Source organism: Ursus americanus, chromosome 2, assembly GCF_024610735.1.
Source record: "Ursus americanus isolate L20-20 chromosome 2, mUrsAme1.1.p, whole genome shotgun sequence".
Classification (NCBI taxonomy): domain Eukaryota; kingdom Metazoa; phylum Chordata; class Mammalia; order Carnivora; family Ursidae; genus Ursus; species Ursus americanus.
The window spans coordinates 43,763,387-43,781,552 of NC_142128.1; the positions used below are offsets into that span (position 1 = coordinate 43,763,387).

The following is an 18,166-nucleotide window of genomic DNA, read 5'->3' on the forward strand; positions in this document are numbered from 1 at the left end:
TATAATTCTCTTTAAATTATTCTATAATTCTGTAAATCCCTAATTAAAATTCCGGTTGGATTTCTGGAGGTACATACTAAGCTTACTTTTTTATATTATATAGAAGAATAGATGACTTCTAAGTCATTTTTGAAAAAGTAGAGCAAAGACTGATTGACAATGGAATAAAGTCATAAATGCAAAAGACAACACTACAAAATTAGTAGCATGTAACAAAGCAGAATATTTTTTATGACCCATTGGTGGGGAATTATTTCTTAAACTAAGTTCCCAGACTGGAAACTGCAGAGCCTTGGAAAGAAATGGCCTGTGGTAGTTGTTCACCCCCCCCCCCAATATATATATACTCCACTCCATTGAAGCAGTGGGGCCTGAGGGGGCTGCGGGGTCCCTCCCCGCCAGCTTCAGGCTCCCAGGGCTTGGTCCCTCCCAGGGCCCTGGAACTAAGTCAGGTCCTGCTGAGCAAGGGTCCTGGGCTCTCCACACTTAGGGAACAGGAATGGGCGTGTCCAGGAGGAATGGGGGCAACGTGGACTGTTCCACTGTTTGGCATATTGTCACTTTGGTGCCACAAAGTGTAAAAAGTGGATGGACTTTTTGGGGGAAAAAATTAAATAAAAAATAAAAGCTGTTGAATTTTACTTTGCAAAATTAAAACTTTCTTATTAACCAAGTATAAACCAAACAAAATTAATGGTGGAAAATTGAGACAGGTATTTGGAATTCTAAAAATAAAGTGGGTCTCTACACAGAGCACTACGGGAAGGTCTTTAAAACGGTGTTCAGTGAGATATGTTGGTGAATGAAGCATAGAGCATGACACCTTTGGTGGAAACCGAAGTTGTACATCCAAGCACCACACCTTCTAAGAACACGTGGAAACAGAAGGACAGCACATCAACAGGAGAATGTGGGGAGCAGCAGGGAATGGGGACGAACACCTGGAAGTTTACAGGGGAAGGCTGTTCAGCCCAAGGGACGACCAGGGCCCACAGACGGAGGAGAATGATTAGTTCAACCTTCCGCACGTCAGATTCTACAGACAAAACACAAAGGAGCAAAACTAACATTGGACAACGTTTTTAAATTAGGTTCCATATGGGGTGCCTGGGTGGCTCGGTCGTTAGGCGTCTGCCTTCGGCTCAGGGCGTGATCCCGGCGTTCTGGGATCGAGCCCCACATCAGGCTCCTCTGCTGGGAGCCTGCTTCTTCCTCTCTCACTCCCCCTGCTTGTGTTCCCTCTCTCGCTGGCTGTCTCTCTCTGTCAAATAAATAAATAAAATCTTTAAAAAAAAATCAGGTTCTATAGAGTGGAGACTGAATTGGGATAATGGATTGCACCATGGATAAAACACGAGGGCAAAGAAACATAAAAATATATAATATTGTATAAAATATTTCCATTTCTAAGCACAGAATCAAAGTATGTGCGACATCAAAACGCTCTGGTTGAAAATGTCAGGGTTTTTGTAATCACCGAAGGCTACAGATTGGGTTAGATTTCTATATTTTGCCTCCGGGTGGCAGTGGAGATAAAAACAAAGCTTCCGTGTTCTTGTTCCTAAAACATTGGAAGCCCCCTGGAATCAAGTGGCTTGGGAACCCATGCTTCAGTTCACAGTAACTTGTTGGCTAGTCATTGACATTACTTACAAAATCATGCATGTAAGATTAAAAGTGTATCAATAATAATACGGGAATAGAATCCAAGAAAATATATGGCTGGTAAAGGAAGATGAAGCCGAGAATGGGGTAAGTTTTAAAAGGCGTCATGATGCCCTAAAGCCTGGCCGTACGTAGGTTGTAAATTACGAGAAGGCTCTGAGGTGACTGAGACAGGGTCTAGCAGGGCCTAGAAAGATACAGACGGGTAAGTCATTCGGAAAAAGTACAGCTCTTCCTGGTCCTCAGGCCACAAAAAAATTTCTCCCATCAGTTCTTAGACGGAAGAAACTATATGGTGCTGTGAACAACGTTCTCGGGAAAGTTTGTTCCATCAGTTTCACGAGTTTCCTAGGCCTGCTTCAGTCTCTTAAATAAAGTAAGGTGATTATATCAGCCTACATGAAAAATAAGAAAGTAAGTCTATACAACACAACAGGATCTGGGCCGGCCATGCCTCTCTCCCACGTTCTGGCAAGCTCAAGGGTTGATTTGACACTCTCTGTAGGAATGAGCATATTGTCTGTGTCAAACTGATCTCATGATTTTTGAGCAGCAGTGACATTTAGACCACAAACTCTAACATACATCTCACCGACCACAATTTTATATTATCTGTTACATGCAGAACAGTAGCCAGGGATTGGCTACAGTTGAGCTGTCGGTGGGATTGGTCACTGGACATTTCTCACGGCTTTTGGAGGTCTACTCCAAGACTGTCACTTGAATCCCAGATTTGCTCCCAGGAAGCTGACGGCATCCAAGGGGAGTACCGAGATTCTTCTTGAGGTCAAATTTTGGTGCTACTCTAAGACAGAGGCACTTGGTGGCCTAATTATGACTCCTTCCGTTCCCAGCGCACGACCAATACTACTTCAGCGAGAATGCCAGATGAGACCTCAGGCAGGAATAGGTATGAGCCCTAATTTGGGTATGAAGTGTCCCTAGAAAACCACCCATGGTCGTTGGGCTTCGAGCAATGTTATTACCAATCACCTTATCCAAGCGAAATTGCTCGCCAACCATATACCCACGTGCGTAAGTGGGCAGATGACTTGTCAAATGGGGCTCCGTGGCAGAGACCAGTGGTTGTCTCCAGAATCTATTTTTCGCTTCCTCTAGAATAAATCAAGCCCCATTTATTAGCTAGGCAGAATCGAAGCTGCCTCCTTAGGCCCCCTGTGAGCTGGTGTGGGTGTGTGTCTGCGGTCTGACCTGTGAATTTAAACTTCAGTGACGTGGAATGGAACCAGGGGCAAGTGGGTGTGCCCAGCCTCCTCCTTTCTCATGTTCTCTGGCTGGATGGTGGCAACCACCTCAGAATACAGGGTGACCTTCAGAATGAGGACCAAGTGTGGTAGAGACCATAACAGGACAAAACAAAGCAAAACAAAACATTCAAACCCCCCCCCACCCGCCGAAACAAAAGAGGAAGCTAGCCACCAAGTCCCCATGCAACAGAATGCCACACCCCCTTCCAGTCTTTTCATGAGAGAGATATGCTATCTTTTTAAAGATAGTGCTAATTTGAATTTTTAATAAAATAAAAGTCAAATGGGTACTTTCAAAAATATCCTTTAAAATGATATCCTTAGCCCTAGTTTGGCACAATATTTTAGTAAAATTAATACCATAAGCAGAATGATATTAGAATCCCAGTTCAATGTACTTAATTCCTTGTAAGTGTCAAAGGATTAAGGGTTTTTTTAAATGAAAAATGAAGTGATGTCAATAAGAAGATGGTCATTGATGCAAACAAGTGGCCATTTTTAAATTTTGACTCTAAATCCTATGATATAAAGTCAGTCTTTGCTTTGCATGGGGGGTGGGACTGTAAAAATTGATACTGCAAGCCTCGCTCTTACAAAAATATCTGGCTTCTGTCTGGCAAAAAACAAACAAACAAACAAAAAAATGTACTGTTTCTACATAACGACACACAGAAATCTAAGGGTCAGGTGATAAGGCAGTGCCTTGGTTCTCAGATCTTAGCCAACGTGATGCTAGGTCTTTGAATGAATGGATGGGGAGCCAGGCAGGAGAGGTGATGAAAGAGGGGAGGTGCTCGGAGCTCAGGGGAAGGGTAAATAGAGAACAATGTGGACACGAGATAGAAAAGTGAGAAATGAGACCCCAGAAAGAGAGAAAGAAAAGGCTCTGTAAGTAAAGATGAGCGCGAACACAGACCAAGTCCGACAATGTTACAGTTGAAGCCAGATTAGAGACCATCGGGTTCTCTCCATCAGACGTGTCGTGGTGGGAAACAGACTAGCAGCAGCAGCGACTTCTGCACATGTCCCTGTGGGGTTTGTCCTGCCCTCTGTGCTGCGGATGGGGGGGGGGAGTGCATTCTGCAGGGGCCTCTGTGGGGTTTGTCCTGCCCTCAGCGCTGCAGATGGGGGGCCGGAGGAAGACACAGAACAGAGGCAGGGCTGGTGCTGGGAGCCAGGAAGGGGAGAATGACCTGAAGGCGTGTTCATGGGGAAATGAAAGGGCCGGTAAAAGGCATGTGGTTGTGGGAGGCAGTGAAATTTCTCAAACAGGGAAGTGGGCGGAGGGTGAGGTTAGGCAGGGAGGGGAGGGCAGAGCAGGGGTGAGACCATGTGAGCTGGGCTCACGGTGGGGAGCTGAGGAGAGCTCTCTTTCTGAGGGGCGAGCATCACCCATGGAGGTGACCTTGGGGGAGGGCCAAGGACGAGGACTTCTGGGCCCCACCGAGGCAGGCAGAGGGAGCCTGGGGAAGGCTGGGGCCTGAGGCAGAGCACTGGGCGCCCCCAGACAGCCCAGACCCTCTCCTCTGGCTGTGCTCTGATCCTAGAAGGCCCTGCCCGTCTCAGATCATCCTTTTGGGACTGTGCGCTTCCGCAGGCGCTCTAACCTCCTTCTCTCCCCCCTGAACACTCAGGAGGGGTTTAGATTGTTCCTCGTGCAAGTAACTGAAATAGTTTCAGCACAAGCCTGATGTGACCAGGTTTACACTTATGTGGCCACTGAGGCAGAGCGCCTAGTAGATGTGGTGGTGGGAGGGCTGCGGGGCCCGCAGGGGACTCGGCTGCCCCGGGTCAGGTCGCCCTCCAGCAGATGCGAATGAGGTCAGAGAGGAAGAGGCAGTTCACGCAGCCGAGGGCGCGGGGAGCAGGCAGGTGACGGCTCCGGGGAACGCAGGTCGCCAGCTTCTGTCTGGGTGACTGGCTGGACACGGCCCTCTTCTGGGCTAAGCTGCACCTGCTCTCCACGTTCCCCTGAGCCGAGTTTCCCCACATACTCCTGCTTCCCTTCTCACTCTGTGTCTTTTCCTGTGGCCACCACACGGATTATCACACATGGGAGTCCAGGAGAGAAACCGGGTGAAAACAGGTCTCCGCGCCTTCTTCCCATGCCCAGAGGGTTGTCCTGGTCTCCTCCGTCCTGGGCAGACTCTGGCGGGTGAGCCCGGCCTGACCCACCCAGTCACCTTCTCTAAGTTCTTGCGGCTCCAAGTCCAGACATTTTGATTTCCAGTGAATCCTCTCTTCCTGGCTTGCAGACAGCTGTCCTCTTGCTGTCTCCTCATGGGACCTTTCCTCGGTGCCCAGGGACGGCGAGAGAGGGAGAGAGAGAGCCCATTCTCTGGTGTCTGTTCTTGTAAGACCCCCCCACCCCCCATTAGGATCTTGTGTAACTGTGATTACTTCTGAGAGGTCGCATCGTGCAAAGAGAACCACACTGTGGTGGGGGGGAGGTTAGGGCTTCAATCTATGCATTTTGGGGGGGGGGGAACACAAGTAATCAGTTTATAAGACTAAGACCACTTCATGGGGAGTTCACTGCCAGCCAAATTACTTGGATTACACACGTAAGGGAAATTCTCTAGAAGCTGCAGAAGCCAAGCTGACAATTTGTCTGATAATCTTATGCGCTCTCTCTCGACCTTATGTGGTTCTGAGCTCAGGAGGGGGAATGGATACTAGTTACCTGGTTCTACAGGCTCTAGAATACTAACCAGTGTGGCTGGGTTGGGCTGCAGTCATAAGTGAACTTGAGAATCTTAGAGGACTGCTCTCTGACACCAGCACACTGCACGCGGCCTCTGTCTCGGGGCTGCCATCCGGAGCAGAGGCTCCCCCAGGGCAGGTGCTGAGCGGCGGGCAGCGGGCCTATGGCAGCCGCAGCACACATTGCACTGCCCGGACCGCGGCGGCCCTGACCGCACAGTGAGGGAGCAGCGGGGCTGCGTGTTTCCTGCGGGGAATGTGTTAATCATACAGCGTGTGTGGGCTGCGGCTTCCTAACAGCAGAGCGGCCGTGGGCAAGAAGTCAGGCCACAGCGGGATCTGGGGCGTGAGCAAGGTCTGCGTGGGGCGGAAACCGTGGATGGTGGTTCTTGGAGGAGTTCGTGGCCCGTAGAAACGGCCCCGTGTCTGTGGCCGTAGTAGAAAGAGCTCGCTGACTGGGACAAACATGAAAGAGAAACGACTGCAAATGGGATTTAAGTAAGTGTGGCTTGTGCTCAGAGAGTTCTAGAAGTTATTAAAGGGCGCTATGATGACGTATGGCTTGGGTCTTTAAAAAATCGGCACTCACGTATTCACACACATTAACCAGTCAGAACCATCACACTCCTCAAACGGGCGACCTACATATCTTCAAACATTAACACATGCCTCTCTTTTTGGACAATGCGTTTTCGTCAGATCACAGCCCTTGCCGTCCGTGAGAACGTTCACAGCCTCCCCTTGCAGGTGTCTCCCGGAAAAGCCGCACCTCCGATCCCCCCCCCCAGTCCCTCGCTGGACACATTGTCCAGCACATCCTCAGGCTGAAAAGCGCAGCCCCCTCCCAAGACTTCAAATAAGGATCACCGCAGGGGCCAGGTGGTCGGAACGCCCCCCTGGAGAATGTTGTTCTTGTGTCCGGGATGCTAGACCCTGAAACGGCGGGTATCACGACGCATTTCAAGTCTCGGTTTAAATACACTTGTCCATCTCTGTATTTTCACATGCCTACTAAGCTACTTGGTACCAAGCATGTGTTGAGGGACTTTCTGGTGAGTGAATATGCAAATTAAACTCAAGAGGAGGGCCTATGCTTTATAGTTTTGGTGGTCCTGCACACTCTGGGGCGGCCACACTTTCATCTCTAAGGACAGTGGCGACCTGGCTGTGGTTTACACAGGTGCTTGGGGAGACAGCAGCAGACCTGCGCACGCACGTTCTCCCATTTAGAGGGGAGCCAGCAACGATCAGGGAAGGAGATCAGCGGAGGGACACGGGGTGAGATGGGAAAGAGGGGGTTTTGAAGATACTGAAAAGGGGAAGAGGAGGATGGAGTGTCCAGACAAGAGGCAGGAGGGGACACTGAAGCAGAGCTGGTGGAGAAACTGGAACTCTGATATGTTAGAACAAGCAGGGCTTGGCGACACTGTGTGGTTTCTATTTGTTGTTGTAAAGGTGAGACTCGAGTCCCTGGGAGGTGCAGAGACCATCCAGTGTCACGCACAACTTCGAGGAGGGCATCAGGCAGAGGGGAGGCTGAGGACAAGGAGAGCAGCTGGAAGCCAGGCAGGAGGAAAGTCTTGGTCGGAGCTCATGGGGAAATGAGAGCACGAGTAGGAGGCTGGAGGTTGGGGGAGCAGCAAACCGGCTTTTGTTTCAATTAGCAGTTGGTGGAAAGCACGGCTTGTTGGTGGAAGAAGGAAGTCAGAACAGAAACACTGAGGGGCAGATTTGCTGAGAAACGTCTGCAAGTGACATGCTGTGTCTGGAGCTTGTCCTGCTGGGTGCTCTTCTCCTGGGGGGTGACAGCGCCGAAGGTAAGAGCTCTGCCGGCTGCCCAGTCCCTGATCCGGGTGGGGTGTTCGCTCCTTTCCCAACACAGACCACAATTCTCCGGTCATCAGACTGCTCACGCCCTGAGGGTTCCTGTCTCTAGGTACGGTTTACTCTTTGAAAGGATGGGGTGAGTATGGGGCCCCAGATGAGGGAAATGCCATCATTAACCTAGTCATAACTTGTCTCTCTCCCTCCCTCCTTCTCTCAATTCCCCTCCCTCTGTCCCTCTCTCTCCCTCTTTCTCTCTCCCTCTCTCTCTCCCTCCCTCTCTCTCTTCCTCTCTCTCTTTCTCTCCCTCCATCCTTCTCTCTCTCTCTCTCTCTCTCTTCCTCCCTCCTTCTCTCTTTCTCTCGTCTCTCTTGTAACTGGTTCACTTTCCATCTCCTCCTTCCTGCTTACCTCTGTTTCCCTTAAACTACCTGACCCTGTACCCCTCCACTACCTACAGCCCCCCAGGAACACATCCTGTTCCACATCATCCAGATCTCATCCTTTGCCAACCAATCCTGGACACAGCATCAGGGCTCAGGCTGGCTGGGTGACGTGCAGACTCATGGCTGGGAGAGTGAGTCTGGCACCATCATTTTCCTGCACACCTGGTCTAAGGGCAACTTCAGCGACGAGGAACTGATAGATCTGGAATTGCTGTTCCGGGTCTACTTCATTGGATTAACTCGGGAGACTCAAGAATATGCCAGTCAACTGCACTTTGGATGTAAGTTCAGTCCACTACATTAAGGGAAGCCCTCAGAAGGTTCTTCTGTTTCTGGGAAACATCCTCATGCCCTTCTGGACCACTGCCTGTGGTTCCTGTCCCACCATAAAAATCTTCATGCATAAACTTCTTGGGGGTCATTCCAGATGTTGACTCCTCAAGATTTCCTACACCCTTGCTTCTTCTGACTCTTTTTCTCTTGTGCATTTCTATCTTTCCCCAGTGGTCTCCCTTCTATGGTAAAACACGGAGACACACAACTGTCCCCCCTCAGTTAAACTATGGTCTCTTCCTCCATTCAGTATCTTCCAAGGTCTATGTCCACAACCCAACAACCATTATGGCCCATGTCATGTGCCCTGGAGAGCTGTATTTGCGGTTCCTTCATAGGGGTTCCTGGGCCCCTGCCCTCACCCTCCAACCTGCAGCTCACCTATCATTTCCCTGACTTCTTCAAGTCAAATTCTTGGTTCTTGGCACATATCACATATCCCTTACAGCCTCTTCCCCATTCCATCAATTCTCTTCCTTATTCCTGATCAAACACATCTTTGGCTTACTCCTACACCCCTATAAAGTCTTCTTGTTCCACTTTTTAATAAAGTTCTTCTATCGTTTTTCTCATTCCCCCCCCCCCCCCACAAATCTGTTTCTCCTTCTTCCTTCTTCCTAGATCCTTTTGAAGTACAGGTGAGAGCTGGCTGTGAGCTACATTCTAGTGACATTGCAGAAAGCTTCCTACAGGCAGCTTATGAAGGGTCACATTTCCTGAGTTTCCAAAACATGTCATGGGTGCCAGCTCCAGAGGGTGACAGCAGAGCCCAGAGTGTGTGTGATCTCATGAACCAATACGAAGGCATCAAGGAAACAGTCCACAGGCTCCTCACAAGCACCTGCCCCCGGTTTGCCTTGGGTCTCTTCGATGCAGCGAGGGTGGATTACGAGAGGCAAGGTTCGTACAGCCCCTTCTTCTAAGATACTTCCATACATGTCTTGCCCCGTCCCACCATCTCTTTCAAAGTTGGGACAAAGAGGAATTCAAGAGGGATAGGGTTTCTGAGGACACGTTTCCTAAAGCAAGGTAATACGTGCATGCTGATGTGGTTAAAGACCCCTGAGCTGTGTGTGAGAGTCCCCATCTGAATACCTCTTATGCCTTCTGCAGTGAGGCCACAGGCCTGGCTGTCCACTGGCCCCAGTCCCGGTCCCGGCCGTCTGCTGCTGGTGTGCCACGTCTCTGGCTTCTACCCCAAGCCCGTGGGGGTGATGTGGATGCGGGGTGAGCAGGAGCAGCGGGGCACCCAGCGAGGCGACGTCCTGCCCCATGCTGATGGCACGTGGTATCTCCGAGTGACCCTGGACGTGGAGGCTAAGAAGGCGGCTGGCCTGTCGTGCCGAGTGAGACACAGCAGTCTAGGAGGCCAGGACATCATTCTCTACTGGGGTGAGTAAGATGGGCGTCTGTAGGTGTGAGAAGGTGGTTCTCGAGCAGAGAGGTTAGGGAAGAGAAGGTTTCCATGATGCCAGAATGAGGTGAACACAATATCAGGAAGGAATGAGTACAAGTGATTTCAAGAATGTAGGGGTGGAACGCGAGGGGCGCTCAGATGTAAGAGGCTTAGGGAGAGATGGGGTGCCCTTCCCTGAGCAGGTGTGAGAACACAGTGACAAGGCTGGTCGAAGATAGCACTCATCCCCAATGCGTATGTTGACATGGGGGGACATCAGTGGACAGAGTAGAACTGGCGGTGGGTAGAAAATGACATCAGTATGTCTCTCCAATACCCACAGGACACCACCTTTCCGTGTACTTGATCCTGTTGGCCGTGACCGTGCCCCTACTTCTTCTGATAGTCCTTGCATTGTGGTTTAAGAAGCGCTGGTGGGTTCTTTGTGTTTCTTCCTCTCTTCCCAGTATCTTATCTCACACTCCAATTTACCTCTCTTAGCTTCTGTCTCCTGACACTCCTCTCAGCCTTACTTGCCACCTCCGACGCACCCAGTATTTCCCATTTCTCTTCCACAGCTCCTATGAGGACATCCCATGAGCTGCCTCACCACGCCTTCCCCAGTGGCCCAGGAGCTAGGACCACAGAGTGACGATACCATTCTTTCTGCCCTCCATTTATTTTTTTTTCTCCTGTTCCCGCTTTATAATCACTTGTTCGCACAGACTAGCTTAGTTCTGTAAGTCTGTATGGAATGCCTTCCTAGTAATGTCTGTCTGTTCAATAGTCCTCCACGTTTGAAGCCCATTCTGATTCCCCTGCTGCGGGGTGTTCCCCAATCCGTAGGTGGGAAGCCCTTCAGCTCGGCTGCACGTGCACCTCACTCTACCCTGCGCGGTCCCTTGGGTCTTTCTTCCCTTTCCAGTGTGCAAGCTCCGTTGAGACAATGGTCCTGACGAAGGTGCGTTTCCTGCGTGTAATTCAGTGAAAGTCAAACCCAAACAAACCATATCCACGTTGGGTTCACCGTCATGTTGATAGGCTTTCTTCGCGGTGCTCATCCCTGACATGGTTGTAGTACTTGAAGGGTTGACGTTTCCCTTCTTGTTCCAGTGTTTCTTCCTTGGCCCGGAGATCCCGCATTCCTTTAACTCCCTCACTTCCTCCCTAATTCTGAAGGAAAAATGCAGCTTTGCTCCTCGCCATACTTACTTTAGAAATACAATGAGCCGACGCTCTCCAACTTATTCTAAACACGAAGAGAGAAACAGCGCGCAGGCCACGTCTGCGGGGCAGGGGGGCAGACGTGTCGCTGAATGGTTAACAAAAAGGAACGAGAGAGCTGGTCCCCAGGATTAGGATGGGATCTAGGCAAGGCATGTATATGGGAAACAGCCCCCCAAAGGGTGGCGCTGTCTCAGACACCCGTCTGGACTTTGTTTCCTTTAAGTTTCATTCACTAATTCAAGTAATACTTGTCAAGCACTGAACACAAGACAGACATACACACTTGTAAACTGGTGGGCGAGGAAATAGTCAGGGCCGTACCCACCGGCCTGGAGGTGCGATGTCTACTTCTTCAGTCTGTCTATGTCCTTTGTACTGGGTACAATATTTTGTTTCTTTTTAGGAATTTGGAATCAACTTTATAGACAGATCATTTAGTTACAATAAAACGCATCTGTTTTAAGTGTGCAGTTCCATTCATTTTGACAAATGAATACACCTGTGTGAGCAAAACCACAATGAAGATACAGCAGATCCCATTACCCAGATTCCCCTGTCCCCACGTGCAGCTAAACCACCAACCGGGCATCCGTGCAACTACCGGGGTGCTTACTGATATGATTAAGCTTAGATTTGTCTTTTCTATATTTGTATTAAAAGGACATAATCTGTATGTACTCTTTGTATCTAGGTATTTTTTTCCCACCTAGCATACGGTTGTTAAGTCATTCCACATTCCTTGTTAATGCTCAATTGAGTCCATGTATGAATATACCACTTTTTTTTTTATTCATCCATTCCTTGATGGTTATTTGTTTTGTTTCTAGTTAGAGGCTCTTCGAATAAAGTTGCTTTGTTGTTTCGTCCCCTGCCTGGACTAATTCTGCGGATTTTGCCTGCCCTGCAGTTTGCCCTACTCACTTTGTTTTTTTACCGAGGAGACAACTGGTATAAAACATATTAGTTCCAGGTCTACAACGTAAATCTTGGGTCTTTGTCTACACTGCAAAGTGGTCCCTGCAAGAAGATCTCTTTCCCTGTTTCCCTCCCACCCTCCCCTCTTCTCTTTCTTCCTCTTTCCCACCTTCCTCCGAGTCACTCCCACCTCTACTTCCTAGACGGGATGCTGCCCAGTTCATGAATGATTCGATGAAGCCAATTACATCTTCAAATTCACTTGGTTGAAATTTGTGTTTTCACAACACCTTAAATGGGCAAGGCTTACACCTTTGGTCGAGGGGACGAGTGTGGATTGGCGCGCACGTTTACCGTTCACGCAGCTTACAAATCTGCCCTGCCTCCTGGTTTGTCTGTGCAGAGCTTCACGTCTGGCCAAGGATGAGCAGGTAACTGTGGGGCGCTGTGCTCTCTGCTTAGTATGCGCACCATCTGCCACACCTCTGGGAGTACGCGAGAGCTCGAGGTCCACCATGGCTCATCTCCCTGACGTCTGTGACACGTTGGTGGCTCTAGTCTTTGCCCCAAGTGGAATTGACCTTTGATTTCGGCCACCGGCTGCTGTCGCTTCCTACAAAGTCCCTGGACATAGGCCCTCTCTGTGGAGTTCCGAACTGGGTCTACCCTTCTGGTGACAGCAAGACTGCGGGTCCTCAGCCTCTGGAGTCCCGGCGCCAGGGGTGGGGCGGGACCAGCCTTGTGTTCGGTCGCCCCGTGGCTCTTGCTGTGAGGTTAAGGCAGCTTTTGAACAAAGTACTTCTCAATCTGTTGCACGCCTTCGGTCATTTTCCAGAATTCTGAAATGGTTTATTCAGAAAATTATGTCCAGGGGCGCCTGGGTGGCGCAGTTATTAAGTGCCTGCCTTCAGCTCGGGGCAGGATCCTGGATCAAGCCCCGCATCAGGCTCCTCCACTGGGAGCCTGCTTCTTCCTCTCCCACTCCCCCTGCTTGTGTTCCCTCTCTCGCTGGCTGTCTCTATCTCTGTCAAATAAATAAATAAAATCTTTAAAAAAAAAAGAAAGAAAATTATGTCCAGTATTATCACTGGTATTTAGGGAAAGAATGTGCTGAACCCCTTACGCAGCCGTTTGGGGTGTCCTGTTCCATGAAGACACTTTGTATCATTATAAATCAAACAAACAAGAGCTTCAGTTCCCGATCATTGAAAGCAAAACCCAACAATACCCGTAACCACTTGATCAAGTTGGGGACAAACCGTTTGTCAGGAGCTATTTCCAGCGACTTTAAAGCATAACAATTTACTTATCTCCAGGGGATATACCCTAGGGTCAGAAAACAATACTTACATTGTTTAAGGTAATCATATTGTTCATGACAGTGCTGGTGTTGTTCTAAGCCTGTCTTGCGTGTATGGTCTAGTGGAATATAGGGTAGAGTATGGGATGAGTGAATACATAATTATATTCATTCATCAGTAACTGGGATTCTCTGTAGGGGGAGAAGAGATTGATGTAAGAAAAATGAATAAAACTGTGGTTCTAGACTTGAAATGAAAGTATAAATATGAACTCATTGCAGTATTCGTTTTTCCTATGTATCAATCTTTTAATGTATAGACATTAAAAATGACAAGCCAGAGAACAGTTTTACATTGACCTAGCGGAGATCATCCGTTACGTATAGCCATGTTAGCAAACCCCATGGCCGGACACAAAATCAGGGCAGGTCCTGCTCGACCCTAACCTCAGACTGAGCTGTCCTACCCCTTTCAGGTAAAATCAGTGCACTGAGTGAGCCAAGCCAAGCTTCTCAGGCCTCCGCTTTGCCTCTTCCTTCTGAGCCAAGAGGAGAGAGCACCAAAGGTCGTGTTATCACCCTGAAGGAGATGGTGAGAGCAGCCCTGGGCGCTTCCTTTACTCCTCGGGGCTCGGTGGCCACAGAATGACTTTAAGAGGCCCCTGTGCATAGAAGTGATTGGCTCCCAGTGCAGGTATTTTGGTCTGAACTGTGAGGTTTACGGCACACACAGAATGGGTGAGTGGTAGGGAACGGCCAGAGAACATTTCAGAGAAATAAAGCAGGAGCTGCCGCCCCAAACATCGTGAAGCAGGGAGTGGCTCAAGCCGAGGTCTTGGCAAAAATACAATCTGTGTGCTGAGGGCCCCCTTCCCATGAAAGCCAAAGGCCCTAGAATAGAAGGCTGGAGAGCCTTTTGTTAATTCCCTGGGTTAAAATGACAGTTAAGCTCATTTTGGGAAAAAGAGAAACACTAACCACCCCTCCAAGCTTTAGTGGCCAACAGGATTCTGGGCTCTGAAGAGTCACAAACACCTATTTTCCCCCAGGATTAGATGCAGTGGCGGCTGCAGGACAGATGTGTTATGGTGGGAAATCCGGGGGCGCCGATGTGAGCGGGGCTCCATGTGAGCGCTAATGGCAGGAGCAGGGCCCAGCGTCGCAGCCCCCACATGGGACAGTCAGGCACAGGACCAGGGTGGGGTGCTGGGGGCGGGTGGTTCTGTGTTCCACGGACAGCAGTATGAAGGGACAGTAAAAAGGTAAGGTAACTCCCAGTGTTTGGAAACATCTCCTCCAGACTGTTAATAAAATCTTAAGAGCTTCAGAGCCTGGGAGGATTGAGAAATTCTAAAGAACTAAGCCAAACAAACAGAAAGAGAAGGTGGAAAGTGTCAAAGACGCGAGAGCTCTTTGTGGCTGTCGCCTGCCCGCCCTGTCCCCAAGTGCACCTTGGCGCTCCCGCAGACTGGGAAGGCGGGGCAGAGACATCCAGACTGCGTCAAGGCCAAGAGGTGCTGCTGGTCCTTCCTGACGCCGCGGACAGCCTGACAAGGTGTGACGATGGTGCCACGGTTTCCGGGGGTCATGCTGCGTTGTCAAGAATTCTACACGAGCGCCCACACGAGCGCCCAATCTGTGCCCGTGAACCGAAAGCCAGTCTGGGCTGTGCTGACCCTGTGACCCTCCTCAATAAAGACATGGTCTCCAACACGTAAAGGAAAGAGCGAAGCGCCTTCGCTGAATTTCTGGAATGGGGGCCTTATGACACGCTGGCTTTTCCCCACACAATGAGGTCCAGCCCTTCCACCTGCCAGGCCCCCCGGGATGATACTCGCTCATCACAGTGGTCTCACTGGTCTGTCTTCCACACACGCTGAGGGGCAACTGTGCCCCCAGATGCTGGCCCCTGGGCTCAGACTTGCCGTGGAGCCACTTGCCCAGCCCCACGGCCACCGACTCCCCTCTGCAGCTTTGTCAAAGTCGGCCAGGTGCTCCGTCTATCTGGGATTCTCCATGATATTTATTCTTTAAAAAACAAGGTTGGCGACTTAAAAAGCCCAGGAACCCAGACTAAGCTGGGTCTCAGTGAGTGGCTTCTGTATCGTATTTTCCCGCTAGGAGGGACCAGAGAGTGTGGGGAAAGGACTGATGTCTAGTTTGGGGCAGGGAGTTTCTGCCGAGTCTGGAACAGCTCTGATGGAGGGCTAGTGAGGAAGGGGCGTTGCAAATTCAGATGCAGGCCGACCTAGAAAGGGGCCCAAGCCTCAGATGGGGCAACGTGAGCCTCAGCAGGAACAATGGCTAGGATAGAGTCAAGCATTTCAAACACGAAGACGTTCGCGCATTTGCAGCAGGAAAAGGAATTCATTGGTCACCTGGGAAGCTATACAGACAATTCGTTCTCTCGAAGACTGGTAAATAAATGGAAAAATCAAGTACTTATTCTGTCTTTGGGTATTTCAGGGTAACGAGATAGTTATTTTAGGAGAATATATCTTTTTAGAAATATTTTGACTAATAAAGAAGGTAGAATACCTTTGTGTATCCCTTGAAGAAATACCAGATTCAGGCCAGTTGGTGTCCAGGTGTGTTCCGGTGTCCCTGGGAGCTCCTGACACCTTTCCAGGGGCTCCCAGAGTTCGAGACTGTTCTTGTAACAATACTACAATGTATTAGTTTTTACTTCTAATACAGTAACTGTCTAAAATTCCAGCCCTCTCGTGTGGCTGAGGGAAGGTAAAGTGGTGCAGCTGCTGAGGAAAATGGTTTGGCAGTTCCTCAAAAAGTTAACCATAGAATTAACCATTTGACCCAGACTTTTCACCTCTAGGTATATCCCCGCGACAACTGAAAACAGGTGTTCAGACAAATATGTGCACCCAGGAACTCACAATAGTGAATAGTGAGTAGGAAGAATCAACCCAAATATCCGTCGGCAGATAAATGACGAGACAAAATGTGGTAGATACATACAGTGGAACATCATTCAGCCATAACAAAGGAAAGAAAAAGTGACACAACGCGGAACCTCAGAACATGGCGCCCCTTGAAAGAACCAGACCCGAAAGAGCTCATGTTAGGTGACTCCAGCTATGACGGGCTCGGAATAGGTCAGTCCGTGGAAACATAAGGAAGATTATCAGTGCATAGGGGATTGGCATGGGGGAGGGATGCAGGTGGCTGACCGCATAAGAGATATGGGATATTCTTTTGGGGCGATAGAGATTTTTTGGAAGTTGTTAGAGCTCGTGGTCGCACAACATTATAATGTACTAAATGCCACCACATTGAACACTATATTTATTTATTTTTTAAAGATTTTGTTTATTTGACACAGAGACACAGTGAGAGAGGGAACACAAGCAGGGGGAGTGGGAGAAGGAGAAGCAGGCTTCCCACGGAGCAGAGAGCCCAATGTGGGGCTCGATCCCAGGACCCCAGGATCATGACCTGAGCCGAAGGCAGACGCTTCAAGACTGAGCCACCCAGGTGCCCCATGAACACTTTAAAATAGTTAATTTTATATTGTGTTTCACCTCGTTAAGAAAACAAATAAGCAATTAGATAGTCACACTACAATGTGAAACTTCAGAGTCTAAGTATAAGATGTTCCACTTTAGAAAAGAATGAAGGAAACATGGAAAATCTTTGGAGAGAAAAAAATTGCCTACAAAGTAATAACAAATAGAATAATAGAGGGGCGCCTGGGTGGCTCAGTCGTTAAGCGTCTGCCTTCGGCTCAGGGCGTGATCCCAGTGTTGTGGGATCGAGCCCCACATCAGGCTCCTCCTCTGGGATCCTGCTTCTTCCTCTCCCACTCCCTCTGCTTGTGTTCCCTTTCTCGCTGGCTGTCTCTCTCTGTCAAATAAATAAATAAAATCTTTAAAAGAAAAAGAATAATAGAAGTTTTCTCTTCAACAGTAGATGCGAGAAAATAAGAAGCTAGAATCTGACACTTGAATTTGAAATTCAGACATACCCGGAGCTCTACCTGCTATAAGGATTGTATGGACCCCGCCATATACACTCCTAATAGACAGACTACAGCAGAAAGCAAAGTAAACCTACAGGAACAAAGTCATGTAAAAAAAAAAAATCAAACCCCCAAAACATACGGTTTGGTTTGAAGACCAATAAGGTAAAAATGCAGTGGGTTTTCCAATCAGTCTGTCTCAGAAGTTTCAACCTGTCTGTGTCCCAGGACCTGGGATGTGGGGTCACTGTCACTGGAAACACTCCCTTATAGCTCAAATTTGAGGTTCTTTCTGACTCGTAAGAATGTGTGGGTCCTGGGCTAAGTTAAGCCAGTCAAGGTTCCTGAGCTTAAAAGGGAGTCTGTGAACTGACTTCCAAGGTTGGGATAGGGTGGGATGGGAGATGGGAATCTGGATGGTGAGGCGGTAGTGCAGAGCTGCTCCAAGTACACACAGTAGGTGCTCAATTAGTACTCGTTGGATAAATGAATGCGTCCATAATAAATAAACAGGTCAAGATACACTTGTCGTTTTTGGATCTGTTGTTAACTTTTATTCTTTGATTAAAATCACAGAATTTGAAAGAAAGCAATACAATGGGCTGCTCGTTGGCGCGATCTCCTCCATCCAGCTTAGGGCCTGCAAGGTGCTGGGACCGCGGCTCGGGCTGCAGGACGCGCACAGTGCGGGCCTCAGGCAGCTGCTGGATGCCAGCTCACCGGGCCGCTGCCTGCACTTTGGTGGAGGGGCCCCTGCTGGCCCCAGGTCTGCAGGAATCTCACGTTTGGCTCCAAGATGTTTATCTTCTTTGCTTTGGGGTAGAATTTGAGGATCTTGGAGGAATCAGAGGTAAATTTTCACCTGTTAATCCTGTTCTGTCTCTTTTTCCCCAGTGAAGGCAGGACCCCGTCTTCTGAGCTTCTCGATTGGAGTAAACTGGGTGTCGCGAGATGTGTGTCCACTCAGGCTCTTGTCTGGGAGGCACGGCCATTTGGGAGAGGAGACTTTATAGCCTGAGCATGGAGTAGCTGTGTCACAACCGAGCTCTGGGTGTGCCTCTTGCATGAACGCCTCAGGTCTGGTTTGCATGGAGCAGGGGTGGTGACAGGGAC

At 49.3% G+C, this 18,166-nt stretch overlaps 1 protein-coding gene across 1 annotated transcript; it reads left to right on the forward strand.

Annotated features, from left to right (window-relative positions):
* Window positions 1–7,009: 7,009 nt before the first annotated feature.
* On the forward strand, window positions 7,010–11,743 carry LOC123783702 (T-cell surface glycoprotein CD1c-like). The gene is made up of 7 exons (XM_087855426.1): window positions 7,010–7,091; window positions 7,304–7,453; window positions 7,921–8,187; window positions 8,861–9,139; window positions 9,353–9,631; window positions 9,979–10,069; window positions 10,214–11,743. The coding sequence occupies exons 2-7, from the start codon at window positions 7,393–7,395 to the stop codon at window positions 10,233–10,235; spliced, it is 999 nt and encodes a 332-aa protein (XP_087711552.1). The 5' UTR covers window positions 7,010–7,091; window positions 7,304–7,392; the 3' UTR covers window positions 10,236–11,743.
* The last annotated feature ends 6,423 nt before the right edge of the window (window positions 11,744–18,166 follow it).

Coding starts and splice junctions, on each gene's coding strand:
- LOC123783702 (XM_087855426.1), top strand. CDS start 7,393: ATGCTGTGTCTGGAGCTTGTCCTGCTGGGTGCTCTTCTCCTGGGGGGT. Junction 9,140..9,352: donor GGTGGATTACGAGAGGCAAG/GTTCGTACAGCC, acceptor TGCCTTCTGCAG/TGAGGCCACAGGCCTGGCTG. Junction 9,632..9,978: donor GGACATCATTCTCTACTGGG/GTGAGTAAGATG, acceptor CAATACCCACAG/GACACCACCTTTCCGTGTAC.